The sequence below is a fragment of the Festucalex cinctus genome, chromosome 1 (assembly GCF_051991245.1).
Source record: "Festucalex cinctus isolate MCC-2025b chromosome 1, RoL_Fcin_1.0, whole genome shotgun sequence".
NCBI classification, from domain to species: domain Eukaryota; kingdom Metazoa; phylum Chordata; class Actinopteri; order Syngnathiformes; family Syngnathidae; genus Festucalex; species Festucalex cinctus.
In genome coordinates this window covers 764,322-779,501 of record NC_135411.1, presented here as the reverse complement: position 1 = coordinate 779,501, position 15,180 = coordinate 764,322, and the positions used below count along the sequence as shown (strand labels likewise).

Genomic DNA, 15,180 nt, shown 5'->3' with positions numbered 1-15,180 from the left:
GCTAAGCTAAACTAAGCTAAGCTAACTCGGCCGAGAAGCATCAACGCGCACCGAGACGAGTTTAAACACACGCCGACATTTAATAAATGGTGTCGCAGACCTTCAAAATGGTGATGGGAGTCCTGTGTGTTCAGTCCAACACCAAATAAGAAAGAATGAATTAGCAGAGGACGTCTGATGAAACGCGATGTGGCCGCCGGCCACGGCAGTGAGCACGTGAAGAAACGAATGGAGACGTGCGGCGGAAGTTAAGTCAGGCCGGACACGCCCCCGCTGCGTTACGATTGGCTGCTGGAAATTGTCCGGGGGCTTCCGAGCAAGCATTGTCATCAAGTCATCGGCAGATGTCGCCATTTTTGCTGCAGTTGGAATCGAAAGTCTCATTCCCTTTTTCAGTGTTTTGATCCCGATATAATTGTAAAGTTTAAATGCCCGTTTAAATTTGATTTATTAAAAAAAAAAAAAGAAGAAAAAAAAAAAAAGAGTTCAATTTTTTTGTGTTGAATGTGCAGTTTAAAAATTCGCCATCGAAGTTGAACAAGCATTTTGAGGTCAACTGAATGTTTATTATCAGGAATGAGATTTAACCACCAAATGTTATGAGTTTAAAGTCCCAGTCTGCCGGTTTCACTCAGGAAAATGCACTTTTTTAAATGCAGGATTGAAACAAACAAACTACTTGTCAATTTACAGATCTGGGCTTCTCTTAATTTCTGGGGGTGATTTTGTCCTATAAACCCCCACCGCCCCAGCCTGTATTTTGCAATTTTGTGTTTGGTTTGCTGCGATTAGCTGGCAACCAGTTCAGGGTGTACCCCGCCTACTGCCCAGAGCCAGCTGAGATAGGCGCCAGCCGCAACCCTTGTGAGCAATAAGCGGTCAAGAAAATGGATGGATGGATGGATGTCCGTCCGGAAGTCATTTTCCATGGCCTCAAACGAACTCCTCCCATGTCCGAGTTTTTGCCTCAGCGACCGCCGAAGCCGCGTTCCGCTTGGCCAGTCGGTAACTGTCAGCTGCCTCCGCAGTACCACAGGCCAAAAAGGCCCGATAGGACTCCTTCTTCAGCTTGACGGCATGCCTTACCGCTGGTGGTTCGAGGATTGTCGCTGTGACAGGCACCGACTACCTTATGGCCGCAGCTCTGATCGGCTGCCTTAACAATGGAGGCGCGGAACATAGCCCCCTCGGAACCCTCTCCTCCCCCGGGACAAGGGAGAAGTTCTGCCAGAGGGAGAAACTCTTTCTGACAGGGGACTCCGCCAGACGTTCCCAGCAAACCCTCACAATACGTTTGGGTCCGCCAGGTCGGACCGGCATCTTCCCGCAACCTCGGAGCCAACACACTACCAGGTGGTGATATGTTGACAGCTCCGCCCTTCTCTTCACCTGAGTGTCCAAAACATGCGGCCACAAATCCAATGACACGACTACAAAGTCGATCATCGAACTGCAGCCGAGGGTGTCCTGGTGCCTAGTACACATATGGACACCCCTATGTTTGAACATGGTGTTCATTTTGGACAATCCGTGATGAGCACAGAAGTCCAAAAGCAAAACACCACTCGGGTTCTGACCGGGAGGGCTGTTCCTCAAAATCACGTCGCTCCCTGTCTCACTGTCATTGCCCACGTGAGCGTTGAAGTCCCCCAGCAGAATGAGGGTGTCCTTGGGGAAGCACTCTCCAACACAACCTCCAGGGACTCCAAAAAGGGTGGGTACTCTGAACTGCTGTTTGGTGCATATGCACAAACAACAGTCAGGACCCGTCACCCCACCTGAAGGCGGAGGCAGGCTACCCTCTCATCTACCGGGGTGTACCCCAATGTACTGGCACTGAGCCGGGGGCCAATAAGAATGCCCACAACTGCTCTGTGCCTCTCACTGTGGGCAACTCCAAGAGTGGGAGAGAGTCCATCCCCTCTTGATAGGACTGGTACCAGAGCCCAAGCCGTGTGTGGAGGACAGTCCGACTATGTCTCGTCGGAACTTCTCTGCCTCACACACCAGCTCAGGCTCCTTCCCTGCCAGAGAGGTGACATTCCATGTCCCAAGAGCCAGCTTCTGCAGCTGGGGGTCGGTCTGCCAAGGTCTCCTCCCATGGCTGCCACCCAGCCTCCACTGCACCCGACCTCTTTGGCCCCTCCCACCGGTGGTGAGTCCATGGGAAGGTGATACAGTATCTGATATATTATTGATATATATATGCAACATTTATTTGTACTGCAACTAATACAAATGACTTTTGGCCAGTTTTTGTCATCTGTGGCTCTCACACTTTCCTTCAGCAAAGTTTTGACGCAACACTTACCTTCCAATGAAGGTAAAATGTTCGTGATGACTGATGATGACAAGCCATTGAAGTCAAGGAGGCGGACCTCAGAGCCAAGGAGTAAGTTGAGGGCAGATACCAACTGACTCCTTATTTGTAGGGAGGGCACTAATGCTGATTGGCTAGGGATGTAAGGTATTGCCACACACTTGCCACCAGGGGGAGCATCATCTCATCAGCGCCACACTCAGAAGTACAAATGCAATTGCATTGTACTGTCGCTTCTCTTAATGTGATCATTTTTGTCGGAATGCCGCCTGTGAGTTGCAGCAGTGGCCGGAAACGGAGCTGGTGTGTGAAGCCCGGAAGTCCAGGTGGCATCTACTCCATTTGATGTGTATTTTGATTTCAAAATGTGATGAAAGGTTGTTTGACGGCAAGAACAATCTGCCTGCAGAGGCAAAAGTGCCACATGAACAGAAATTATTTTATTCCATGAAAAATGAAAGAATCAAAACCAGGTATGGACACAATTTTGTTCTGATGTCATCTGAATATTGTATGCTAATCATGTCAAAATTGTGACATAGAAAGATAAAATGTGCAAAATGCACTACCATATGGCGTGTTAGCTAGCACGGAGCTGTGGTGGTTGAGTTAGCAACAAAGAGTAGGACATTTGCGTCAATCATTTCAGTGATAACACTGTTCCACAAAAAATTTTAATCGCAGATGGCTTTGTGTGTCTGAACGTATTGTCGACGCTTATTTGGGGAAAATTGCAAGGTGGCTTTATTTCTATTTCATACACAAGGCAAATCAATGTGCTTCACACAAGCAAATACACAACACGTACAAACATCAACAAACAACCATTAACAACATTCAGAAGCAAACAAAAATAACTTCCTAAATTACATACAAAAAAAAAACATTTAAACACATTAACAGCAAACATTTAATATTTACAGGTTGAGTAGTTTTGAAAGCATTACATTTACACTTTTAAGATACATTGACACTTTTACAGCACACCAGTCTCACTTCCCTTCATTTTTTGAAGCTTCAAAGATGGCTGCCATTCTCACCAGCACACTCGTGTCTCTCAGCAAGCTTTTTACAAGAGAATCTTTTAGGACAAACACTGCAACTGAATGGTTCCTTCCCACCATGTGTTCTTGTGTGCTTTCTTAAATTTGACATGGAAGAGAAGCTTTTTCCACAATCTGAGCAGGAATACGGTTTCTCTCCAGTGTGTGTTTTTGCATGTGCTGTTAAAGAATTGGTGGAAGCAAAGCTTTCCACACATTTTGTGCATGAATATGGTTTCTGTCCTGTGTGTGTTCTTATGTGGCTTCTTAATTCAGGTTTGGCAGGGAAGCTTTTGCCACAGTCTGAGCAAGAAAAAGGTTTCTTGCCACTATGGATTCTTGTATGTGTTGTTAAAGCTGACTTCTGAGAGAAGCTTTTGCCACAATCTAAACAAGAAAAAGGTTTTTCCCCAGTGTGTGTTCTTGTATGTTTTGTTAAATTTGACTTCCAAAAGAAGCTTTTGCCACAATCCAAACAAGAAAAAGGTTTTTCCCCAGTGTGTGTTCTTGAATGTAATGTTAAATGTGACTTCTGAGAGAAGCTTTTGCCACAATCCGAGCAAGAAAAAGGTTTCTCGCCACTATGGATTCTTTTATGTGTTGTTAAATATGACTTGCAAGAGAAGCTTTTGCCACAATCTAAACAAGAAACAGGTTTTTCCCCAGTGTGTCTTCTTATATGTGTTGTTAAATCTGACTTGTGAGAGAAGCTTTTGCCACAATCTGAGCAAGAAAAAGGTTTTTCCCCAGTGTGTGTTCTTGAATGTAATGTTAAATGTGACTTCTGAGAGAAGCTTTTGCCACAATCTGAGCAAGAAAAAGGTTTCTCGCCACTATGGATTCTTTTATGTGTTGTTAAATATGACTTGCAAGAGAAGCTTTTGCCACAATCTAAACAAGAAAAAGGTTTTTCCCCAGTGTGTCTTCTTGTATGTGTTGTTAAATGTGACTTGTCAGAGAAGCTTTTGCCACAATCTGAGCAAGAAAAAGGTTTTTCCCCAGTGTGTGTTCTTGAATGTAATGTTAAATATGACTTCTGAGAGAAGCTTTTGCCACAATCTGAGCATGAAAAAGGTTTTTCCCCAGTGTGTGTTCCTGAATGTTTTGTTAAATTTGACTTCAAAGAGAAGCTTTTGCCACAATCTAAACAAGAAAAAGGTTTTTCCCCAGTGTGTGTTCTTGAATGTAATGTTAAATGTGACTTCTGAGAGAAGCTTTTGCCACAATCTGAGCAAGAAAAAGGTTTTTCCCCAGTGTGTGTTCCTGAATGTTTTGTTAAATTTGACTTCGAAGAGAAGCTTTTGCCACAATCTGAGCAAGAAAAAGGGTTTTCCCCAGTGTGTGTTCTTGAATGTAATGTTAAATGTGACTTCCAAGAGAAGCTTTTGCCACAATCTAAACAAGAAAAAGGTTTTTCCCCAGTGTGTCTTCTCAAGTGAATTTTCAAACTTCCTTTTGAACTCAATGTTTTCCCACAGTGAGAACATTCGCAGGATTTGTCGTCAGTGTGACACGACCTGTCATCAGCAGCATGTTCATCATTACCATGCAGATTATCATCATTATCATCATCATCATGAGAAGAAAGGGACCTTATGTCATCACTTTTTGCTTTTGATGATCCCCAGTGGTCTGCATCACTTTCTGGAATCATGTTTTGACGATTTAAGTTCCTGTTTGGAGGCTCCGCCCCTCTGCCCTCCTCACTCTCACCCTTGACTTCATCTTCACTCTTTAAAGGGGCGAAGGTCAGTGGTGACTTGGTGACGTCATCCTCAACCTCCTCCTCTTTGACACGAACGGGCTTTTCTTCCTCTTCGATGTAAGGATGTTCTTCCTCTTTAACATTCGGAGGCTTCATGTCCTCTTGGTCAGGACGAAGATATTTCTCAGCGACGTCTGCAGGACACAAAAAGACAAACACACATTTGGGTTGGTCAAGTCAAATTTCAAGCGTGAGATGATGTGCATTATTGGTTCTACAGTGCACCTCGACTTGGGGCCACCGCACACTCGGATTGGCCCATCCCAAAAAAACAAAAAGAAAAAGGAAAAAAAAAGTATTGGCCTTGTTAAAAATCTGACAGCCGATATAAGGTCAAATCTAAAACCATTTTAATCTCTCTATTGATTGATGAAGTCGACTAAATTGAGTTGAGTTGATATTATCCATCCGCATACATTTCAACTTTTACATAGAAAATTAAAACACCCATTTGTCACCATTGTTAGGCTGGAAGACCCCTACTTCCACATGATTCATCCCATTCTCATCTTTCAATTTAAACATATTCCAAATATTCATGCCTTACCCACAATTCCCGATTTTGTACCCAATTTTTCCTCATGCATTCTTAATGGAAGATTCAAAATTTCCTTCCACATTTTTCATCCGATTCACTTTGTTCCAGCTTCAATATATTCCACCAATTTACACCATTAGCTCTTCTTTTTCACTTCCAAAATTAACGCCTTACCACAATTCCCCATTTTGTACCCTACCTCTCCCTACATTCTACATTTCACATTTACTTCCACATTCTTCATCCAATTCACTACATTCCAACTTCAAAGTAGTCCACCAATTCTCCTTTTTTAGTTCCAAAATTCACACCTTAACCACAATTCACTATTTTGTACCCTACGCCTGCCCTCAGCGGCAGCCATCTTGGCCAATTGATTAGTTACGTCCAAGAGTCTCACTAGGGGTGGCGGCCATCTTGGCCAATTGATTTGGTACACCAGGGATTCTCGCCAGGAAATGCCCCGGCTTGAATAGGAAGTGACCTGATTTCAACAGGAAGTGACTTGTTTTCAACAGGAATGAACCGGAAGTGACCTGAAATCAACAGGAACTGACTTGTTTTGGCTTATAACTCTGAGCCACATAGTAAACATTTTTCCATGTTTAAGGTGTGAACTCTAACTATAAGATGTTTTGTTGTTGTCTTTCCTTGTGTAAAGCACATTGAGTTGCCTTGTGTATGAAATGTGCTATACAAATAAACTTGCCTTGCCTTGCCTTGCCTTGCCTTGCCTTGTTTTCGATAGGAAGTGACCCGGAAGTGACCTGATTTAAACAGGAAGTGACCCGGAAATGGCCTAAAATCAACAGAAAATGACCCAGAAGTGGCATCAAATCAACAAGAAGCAACACGATTTCAAAAGGAAATGACCTGATTTTAATAGGAAGTGACCCGGAAATGGCATAAAATGAACAGGAAGTGACCCAGAAGTGGCTTCAAATTAACAGGAAGTGACACAATTTCAACAGAAAGTGACCTGATTTCAATAGGAAGTGGCTTCAAATCAACAGGAAGTGACACAATTTCAACAGAAAGTGACACAATTTCAACAGAAAGTGACCTGATTTCAATAGGAAGTGACCTAAAATCAACAGGAAGTGACACAATTTCAACAGAAAGTGACCTGATTTCAATAGTAAATGACCTGAAATCAACAGGAACTGACTTGTTTTCAACAAGAAGTGACCCGGAAGTGACCTGATTTCAATAGGAAGTGACCTGGAAGTGACTTAGAATCAACAGGAAGTGGCCCGATTTCAACAGGAAGTGACCTATCAATAGGAAGTAGCTCAATTTCAACAGGAAGTGGCCCGATTTCAACAGGAAGTGACCTATCAATAGAAAGTAGTCCAATTTCACAGGAAGTGGCTTGATTTCAACAGGAAGTGACCTATCAATAGGAAGTAGTCCAATTTCAACAGGAAGTGACCTAATTTCAACAGAAAGTGACCCTTACTCCATTGCTTACTCCAGTCCTCAATCTTTCCTCCATTGCTGATTCAATTTAGCATGTTCAGGTCATTCCAGGGCACTGTATAGCATTCCAGGTCATTCAATATTCTTCCTAATCATTCCACAGATTTTTATTCACCCTTACTGCATTCACCCGCAATTTCTCCAGAAATTGCATTTTCTAATATCACTTAGTTTTCATTTAAATAAAAAGTGCATAATTGCTTGAGATTAATCTTATAGCTGCACAATGAAATAAATAATATGAAATAAATTCATGAAATTACATTAAACAAAGTGCAGTGGCACTGAACAGTGTCTGAGTGGTCCTTTTCTCCAACACACGTTTCCTTCCTTCTGGTTGGATTGTGTGAATTTTCGTCACTGTATTGTTTTTGAAATTCGTTTTAGTCATTGAGAAAATTGTCAATCAATTTAATTATAGTCTATTAGTGTTGTTCCGATACCGATACTGGTCTCGGGAGAGGCCCAGAGTACTAACAAGTAACATGCCGATACCATTATTTCTGACACTAATATTGGACATTTGGTCCAACATTTTGTTTCTTGCGTGTGCACGACATTCACTGATGTGTGACATGTTCACTGCATGCCGAGCCAAGATATCCTATTGGCCCTTGAATGTTCTGAACCAATGGTAGGGCAGTTTTTTCAATTTTCATGTTGGAAAAAAACCCATTGGTATCAGTACGGTACCAGCATCGATACGAAAAAACTGGGTATTGGAATCGGGGACCAAAAAAAAGGGTATTGCAACAACACTAGTCTCAATGAATGGCTTCTACTTTAGTGTTGAATTTTCGCCTGAAAAAAAAATGTTCGTAACAAAAATTTTTGTCGACGAAATTATTACTGCTCACATGCTGGAAGCACAGGATGACGTGGCACACGGACTATTTTAACCGGGTCAAGAACCCCTCGTCAAATCATAATGGTTCGGCAACGATCTCCAACGAGGAATACTAACTTTTTGTATTCGTGTAAAAAACGGATAATCAGACGCATTCACGAGCGGGATGTCAACCAGGTTCGCGGAGGGGAACACGGGTACGCGGAGTCGACTGTGTTTCGTAACCGCTTATAACCGTTGAATTTAACTATTAATTTACCTTAATTAAGCACAACCGCTTCATTCCATTTTTCACGTGTCGTCTTGTGCGCAGTTCGCATATATGCCCATCTGAACTCGGCACTGATTTGCAAACCGGAATCGATTGTCATTGACTACCGTCTTCGTGAATGCTACAGTTGCAACCAGTGATATTTTTGTCGCCGAAAAATTGACATCATAATTTTCGTGACTAATTGTTTTTCCTGACGAAAATTAAATGAAAACTAAAATAGAAGCCATTCATTCAGACAATAACTGTTTAAAATTGACTGACAATTTCGTCAATGACGAAAATGAAAACAACACAGTCGTGAAAATTCACACAATCCAATCAGAATGAATGTGAAAAGAACCACTCAGAAAATGTTGTGTTCACTGCACTTTAACTCAACTCAACTTTATTTATAAAGCGCTCTAAGAACAGGCATTGCTGTATACAAAGTGCTGTACATAAAACATAAATTGTGCAGCTGTAAGATTAATCTCAAGCAATTTAAATTATGCACTTTTTCTTATTCAGGTGAAAAGTTACATTATTGTCAGTTGAACATGATTCATTGAAACAAGAAAGACACCATTGTATGAAATGTGTCTTGCGTGTTAAACTAAAGTCACAAATTGGTGTGCTATAATTTTCTGCATAAAAGTTTAAACGTATGCTGAAGGAAAATAGACTAAACTGTGAATTTAGTCGACTAAAATTGGATCAAAACTAAAATACAATCAGAAGACTAAATTATGACTGAAACTTGTTAATTTTAGTCAAAAGACTATAACTAAAACTAATTTAAAATTTCTTGTCAAAATTAACACTGGTTGCAACAGCAGTTGAATGTAATAATGCAGTAATCATGACAAAACTGTGACTGTTTTGTAAAAAAAAAAAAAAATATGTGGGAAACAGGGCTAGTATGTATACCGACAAAAAAAAATTAATTTGTAGTATTGTACCACCGTTTTAATACAGTCTTATTGTGCACCTAAGTGTTCTTAAAATCGCACACGTCTTGTCAGATAAATTGGCATGACTGTCTCATGACTGTATAATCGGCCCCTGTCCGGAATCAACCAATCAAATCAATTTATTTCACTCTTTAAAATAACAGTTGAATTGAATTACTGTGTACAGCAATGAGGACTGCAGTGATTTTTTTTAACGCTATATAGTAGCGCTAAGCAAGGGAGAGTAATAAGAAGTGTACAAACCTGTTTTGTGTAGCACAATTCGAGGCTGCTCGCAAACATCGTCCAGCAGTTGAAAATGTTGCTCGTTCTCTTCTTTGACTCCAAAATGTTCCTCCTCGTCCTTTGGTGTCGTTCTCGCCGACATTTTGGCACAATAATGCCAACAAAGTCACACTTGGTCTCTTCCTGACCACGTGTTGTGTGCTTCTCTTTGTTAGCGGCTAGCGAGCTAAGCTAAGCTAAGCTAAGCTAAGCTAAGCTAACTCGGCCGAGAAGCATCAACGCGCACCGAGACGAGTTTAAACACACGCCGACATTTAATAAACGGTGTCGCAGACCTTCAAAATGGTGATGGGAGTCCTGTGTGTTCAGTCCAACACCAAATAAGAAAGAATGAATTAGCAGAGCACGTCTGATGAAACGCGATGTGGCCGCCGGCCACGGCAGTGAGCACGTAAAGTAACGAATGGAGAAGTGCGGCGGAAGTCAGGCAGGACACGCCCCCGCTGCGTTACGATTGGCTGTTGGAAATTGTCCGGGGGCTTCCGAGCAAGCATTGTCATCAAGTCATCGGCAGATGTCGCCATTTTTGCTGCGGTTGGAATCGAAAGTCTCATTCCCTTTTTCAGTGTTTTGATCCCGATACAATTGTAAAATTGAAATTGGACTTATTGAAAAGAGCTCCAGTTTATTGTGGTGAATGTGCAGTTTAAAAATTCGCCATCAAAGTTGAACAAGCATTTTGAGGTAAACTGAATGTTTATTTTCAGGGATGAGATTTAACCACCAAATGTTATGAGTTTAAAGGCCCAGTTTGCCGGTTTCACTCAGGAAAATGCACTTTTTAAATGCAGGATTTCAACAAACAAACTACTTGTCAATTTACAGATCTGGGCTTCTCTTAATTTCTGGGGGTGATTTTGTCCTATAAACCCCCACCGCCCCAGCCCAACCCCACCTGTATTTTGCAAAAAAAAACAAACAGTGTTAACACCCCTCCAGCCAATCACAGAGCAGGGGGGGGTGTCGCAAACGGGGCAGAGCGAAATTGTCGGCTGCGTGACGTCACTCCCGCGACAATTTGAAAGCACACACGGATTTTATTTTTCACTCACTCATTCACACGTTAGCTTCTGTGAGTGAGTGAAAAAAATAATACGTGCGTGCTGTCAAAATCCACGAGAGTGACGTCACGCAGCCGACAAATTCTCCCGGCATCTTTAAATTAACATTTCAACCTTGCCCTTTGTCTTTGTAAATACCTTAAAACCAAACTAAAATATATAAAAATGCAAAAAATAAATAAATCTTGAGCAATAGCGTTGTAAATTATTTACCAAGCAGCGTTAGAGGCGTGTCAACCACGACATCCCCACAACATCCAGAGTCTTTAGGAACTACGGGCGGATCTCATCCACCCTCAGGGCCCTGCCACCGAGGAGATTTCCAACCACCTCAGTGACTTTGAACCCAGAGATGTTACGTATGGGGTATGGATGGACCCAAAAGTGGAGGAAACAGGCAGGAAGAGCAAGTGGAAGAACGATGTAAGGAACTTTATTGACTATGACGGGGAAGGACTGGACGAGACTGAAGGGAAGGACTCTGGGCTGGACGTGGACACAGATCATGGCAGAGACTTGCCGTGGTGTGAGGCAGAGACTTGGTGTGGCTGACTTGGAAGACTTGGCGTGGCAGACTTGGAAGACTTGGCGTGGCAGACTTGGAAGACTTGGCGTGGCAGACTTGGCGTGGCAGACTTGGCGTGGCAGACTTGGCGTGGAAGACTTGGCGTGGAAGACTTGGCGTGGAAGACTTGGCGTGGAAGACTTGGCGTGGAAGACTTGGCGTGGAAGACTTGGCGTGGAAGACTTGGCGTGGAAGACTTGGCAGGGAAGACTTGGCAGGGAAGACTTGGCGTAGAAGACTTGAACTTGGCAATAACAGACTTGGTAGACTTGGCCATAAGGACTTGGTAGACTTGGTAATAAAGACACCACGGTGACCAGACATGCAGACATTCAACCAGCAAACATCAAACATCAAACAATGCTCCCACACCCGTGTGGGACAAACACCACTCCCTTATACAAACACTAATGACAATAACAGGACACACCTGGGAGACACAGCAGGGAGGGGGAACCAATCAGCAATACACACCAGGAAGGGAAGACACAAGCAGGTGGACCAGGTAAACCATAACGAGACTGGGGGTCAGAAGACAGGAACACCAGACAACCAACACTCACCAAAATAAAACAAAAACCCAAACCAACTGAAACGTGACAAGAGATAGGAGAGTCCACCTCAGATTCGCCAGACTGCTTCCTCAAAGGAAGACGTGTTGGTGCAATTGAGATCTTCGAAGTATTCCCCCCATCGACTCACGACGTCCCGAGTTGAAGTCAGCAGCACACCATCTCCATTATACACAGTGTTAATAGTGAACTGCTTTCCTCTCATGAGACGCCGGATGGTGGACCAGAATTTCCTCAAAGCCGTCCAGAAGTCATTTTCCATGGCCTCAAACGAACTCCTCCCATGTCCGAGTTTTTGCCTCAGCAACCGCCGAAGCCGCGTTCCGCTTGGCCAGTCGGTAACTGTCAGCTGCCTCCGCAGTACTACAGGCCAAAAAGGCCCGATAGGACTCCTTCTTCAGCTTGCCGGCATGCCTTACTGCTGGTGGTTCGAGGATTGTCGCTGTGACAGGCACCGACTACCTTATGGCCGCAGCTCCGATCGGCTGCCTCAACAATGGAGGCGCGGAACATAGCCCCCTCGGAACCCTCTCCTCCCCCGGGACAAGGGAGAAGTTCTGCCAGAGGGAGAAAATCTTTCTGACAGGGGATTCCGCCAGACGTTCCCAGCAAACCCTCACAATACGTTTGGGTCCGCCAGGTCGGACCGGCATCTTCCCCCACCCTTGGAGCCAACACACTACCAGGTGGTGATATGTTGACAGCTCCGCCCTTCTCTTCACCTGAGTGTCCAAAACATGTGGCCACAAATCCAATGACACGACTACAAAGTCGATCATCGAACTGCAGCCGAGGGTGTCCTGGTGCAAAATACACATATGGACACCCCTATGTTTGAACATGGTGTTCGTTATGGACAATCCGTGATGAGCACAGAAGTCCAATCACAAAACACCACTCGGGTTCTGACCGGGAGGGCTGTTCCTCAAAATGACGTCGCTCCCTGTCTCACTGTCATTGCCCACGTGAGCGTTGAAGTCCCCCAGAAGAATGAGGGTGTCCTTGGGGAAGTACTCTCCAGCACACCCTCCAGGGACTCCAAAAAGGGTGGGTACTCTGAACTGCTGTTTGGTGCATATCCACAAACAACAGTCAGGACCCGTCACCCCACCTGAAGGCGGAGGCAGGCTACCCTCTCATCTACCGGGGTGTACCCCAACGTACTGGCGCTGAGCCGGGGGCCAATAAGACTGCCCACACCTGCTCGGCGCCTCTCACCATGGTCAACTCCAGAGTGGAAGAGAGTCCAACCCCTCTCGAGAGGACTGGTACCAGAGCCCAAGCCGTGTGTGGAGGACAGTCCGACTATGTCTCGTCGGAACTTCTCTGCCTCACACACCAGCTCAGGCTCCTTCCCTGCCAGAGAGGTGACATTCCATGTCCCAAGAGCCAGCTTCTGCAGCTGGGGGGGGTCGGTCCGCCAAGGTCTCCTCCCATGGCTGCCACCCAGCCTCCACTGCACCCGACCTCTGTGGCCCCTCCCACCGGTGGTGAGCCCATGGGAAGGTGATACAGTATCTGATATATTATTGATATATATATATATATGCAACATTTATTTGTACTGCAAGTAATACAAATGACTTTTGGCCAGTTTTTCTCTTCTGTGGGTCTCACACTTTCCTTCAGCAAAGTTTTGACGCAACACTTACCTTCCAATGAAGGTAAAATGTTTGTGATGACTGATGATGACAAGCCATTGAAGTCAAGGAGGCGGACCTCAGAGCCAAGGAGTAAGTTGAGGGCAGGTACCAACTGACTCCTTATTTGTAGGGAGGGCACTAATGCTGATTGGCTTGGGATGTAAGGTATTGCCACACACTTCCCACCAGGGGGAGCATCATCTCATCAGCGCCACACTCATTAGTACAAATGCAATTGCATTGTACTCTCGCTTCTCTTAATGTGATCATTTTTGTCGGAACGCCGCCTGTGAGTCGCAGCAGTGGCCGGAAACGGAGCTGGTGTGTGAAGCCCGGAAGTCCAGGTGGCATCTACTCCATTTGATGTGTATTTTGATTTCAAAATGTGATGAAAGGTTGTTTGACGACAAGAACAATCTGCCTGCAGAGGCAAAAGTGCCACATGAACAGAAATTATATTATTCCATGCAAAATGAAAGAATCAAAACCAGGTATGGACACAATTTTGTTCTGATGTCATATGAATATTTTATGCTAATCGTGTCAAAATTGTTACATAGAAAGATAAAATGTGCAAAATGCACTAGCATGTGGCGTGTTAGCTAGCACAGAGCTGTGGTGGTTGAGTTAGCAACAAAGAGTAGGACATTTGCGTCAATCATTTCAGTGATAACACTGTTCAACAAAAAATTCTAATTGCAGATGGCTTTGTGTGTCTGAACGTATTGTCGACGCTTATTTGGGGAAAATTGCAAGGTGGCTTTATTTCTATTTGTCAGGTTCATCAAAACTGACACTTTTATAATAATTTTCCACAGACACAAAAAGGAGAGAAAGACACCGTAATACCTTTTAACACGCTAGCGAGGAGAGCAGAGGAGAACTGTGCCATACAATTCAACCCTATGCTTCAAAAACAGTCCCTCTGCACCCCCCTCTTTTTATTGGGATTGCCTGACACTCAAAATGCTAAGGGGAGGGAAAGCGAAAGAGATACCGCTTATCTTCTCCATCCAGGTTCTTCTTTGACGTTCGATCATGACTTTGCAGAAACTCAACAAACATCACGTTAGGGTTAGGCACCTGGTATCGGTACTCGCCCATACCGAATAATAATAAAAATGATAACAATAATAAATATAAAAATTCAATCAATCAAAATAAGGTTATTACTAGGGCTGGGTATTGCCGCCAACCTCACGATACGATACGTATCGCGATACATATGTTTCCCAATACTTGATCTTCAAGGCAATACGTATCCCGATATATTACATTAATTTACTTGCATAACAGTCATGTGTATACCTAAAGGATATGTTTGTTATGCTGACTGACAAAAATATTTTTGTTAGCAGCTCTTCTGGTTTACCACCAAGCGGCATGCCTGGTCTAAATGTGTTCGCACTGCAGAGCAAGGAGCAGCTTTCACAGACACACCGGGATATGAGCAAAAATATCAAAGTATGAAAATTAGTGTTGTTCCGATACTGGGTTTTTTTGGCCCCCGATACCGATACCCAGCTTTGCAGTATCGGCCGATACCATACCGATATTTAAGGTTTTTTTTTTTTTTCTCAAGATGAAAACATGTCACATATCAGTGAATGTCATGCACCAGCAAGACACAAGATGCTGCATCCAAAATCCTATATTAGAATTGGAATTAATGGTATCGGCATGTTACTTGTGAGTACTCACCGATACCACTGTTTTAATGCAGTATCAGCACCTCTGCCGATACCGGTATCGGAACAACACTCATTAAAATTACAGCTCTAAAATGCGCTTATTTGAAATATTTGGGTAAATAAAAACGTATTTTTTTTGTGTAACAC

General features: G+C 43.6%; 1 protein-coding gene across 1 annotated transcript in view; it reads right to left on the bottom strand.

Annotated features, from left to right (window-relative positions):
• Positions 1-9,536, bottom strand: part of LOC144012372 (uncharacterized) — a 55,673-nt gene extending 46,137 nt beyond the window's left edge. The window contains exons 1-2 of the mRNA XM_077511729.1: positions 9,460-9,536; positions 3,697-5,262 (exon numbers count right to left, since the gene is read on the bottom strand). Coding sequence (XP_077367855.1) covers positions 3,697-5,224 — 1,528 coding nt within the window. The 5' untranslated portion in view covers positions 5,225-5,262; positions 9,460-9,536. The remainder of the gene's footprint in view (positions 1-3,696; positions 5,263-9,459) is intronic.
• Positions 9,537-15,180: the final 5,644 nt, after the last annotated feature.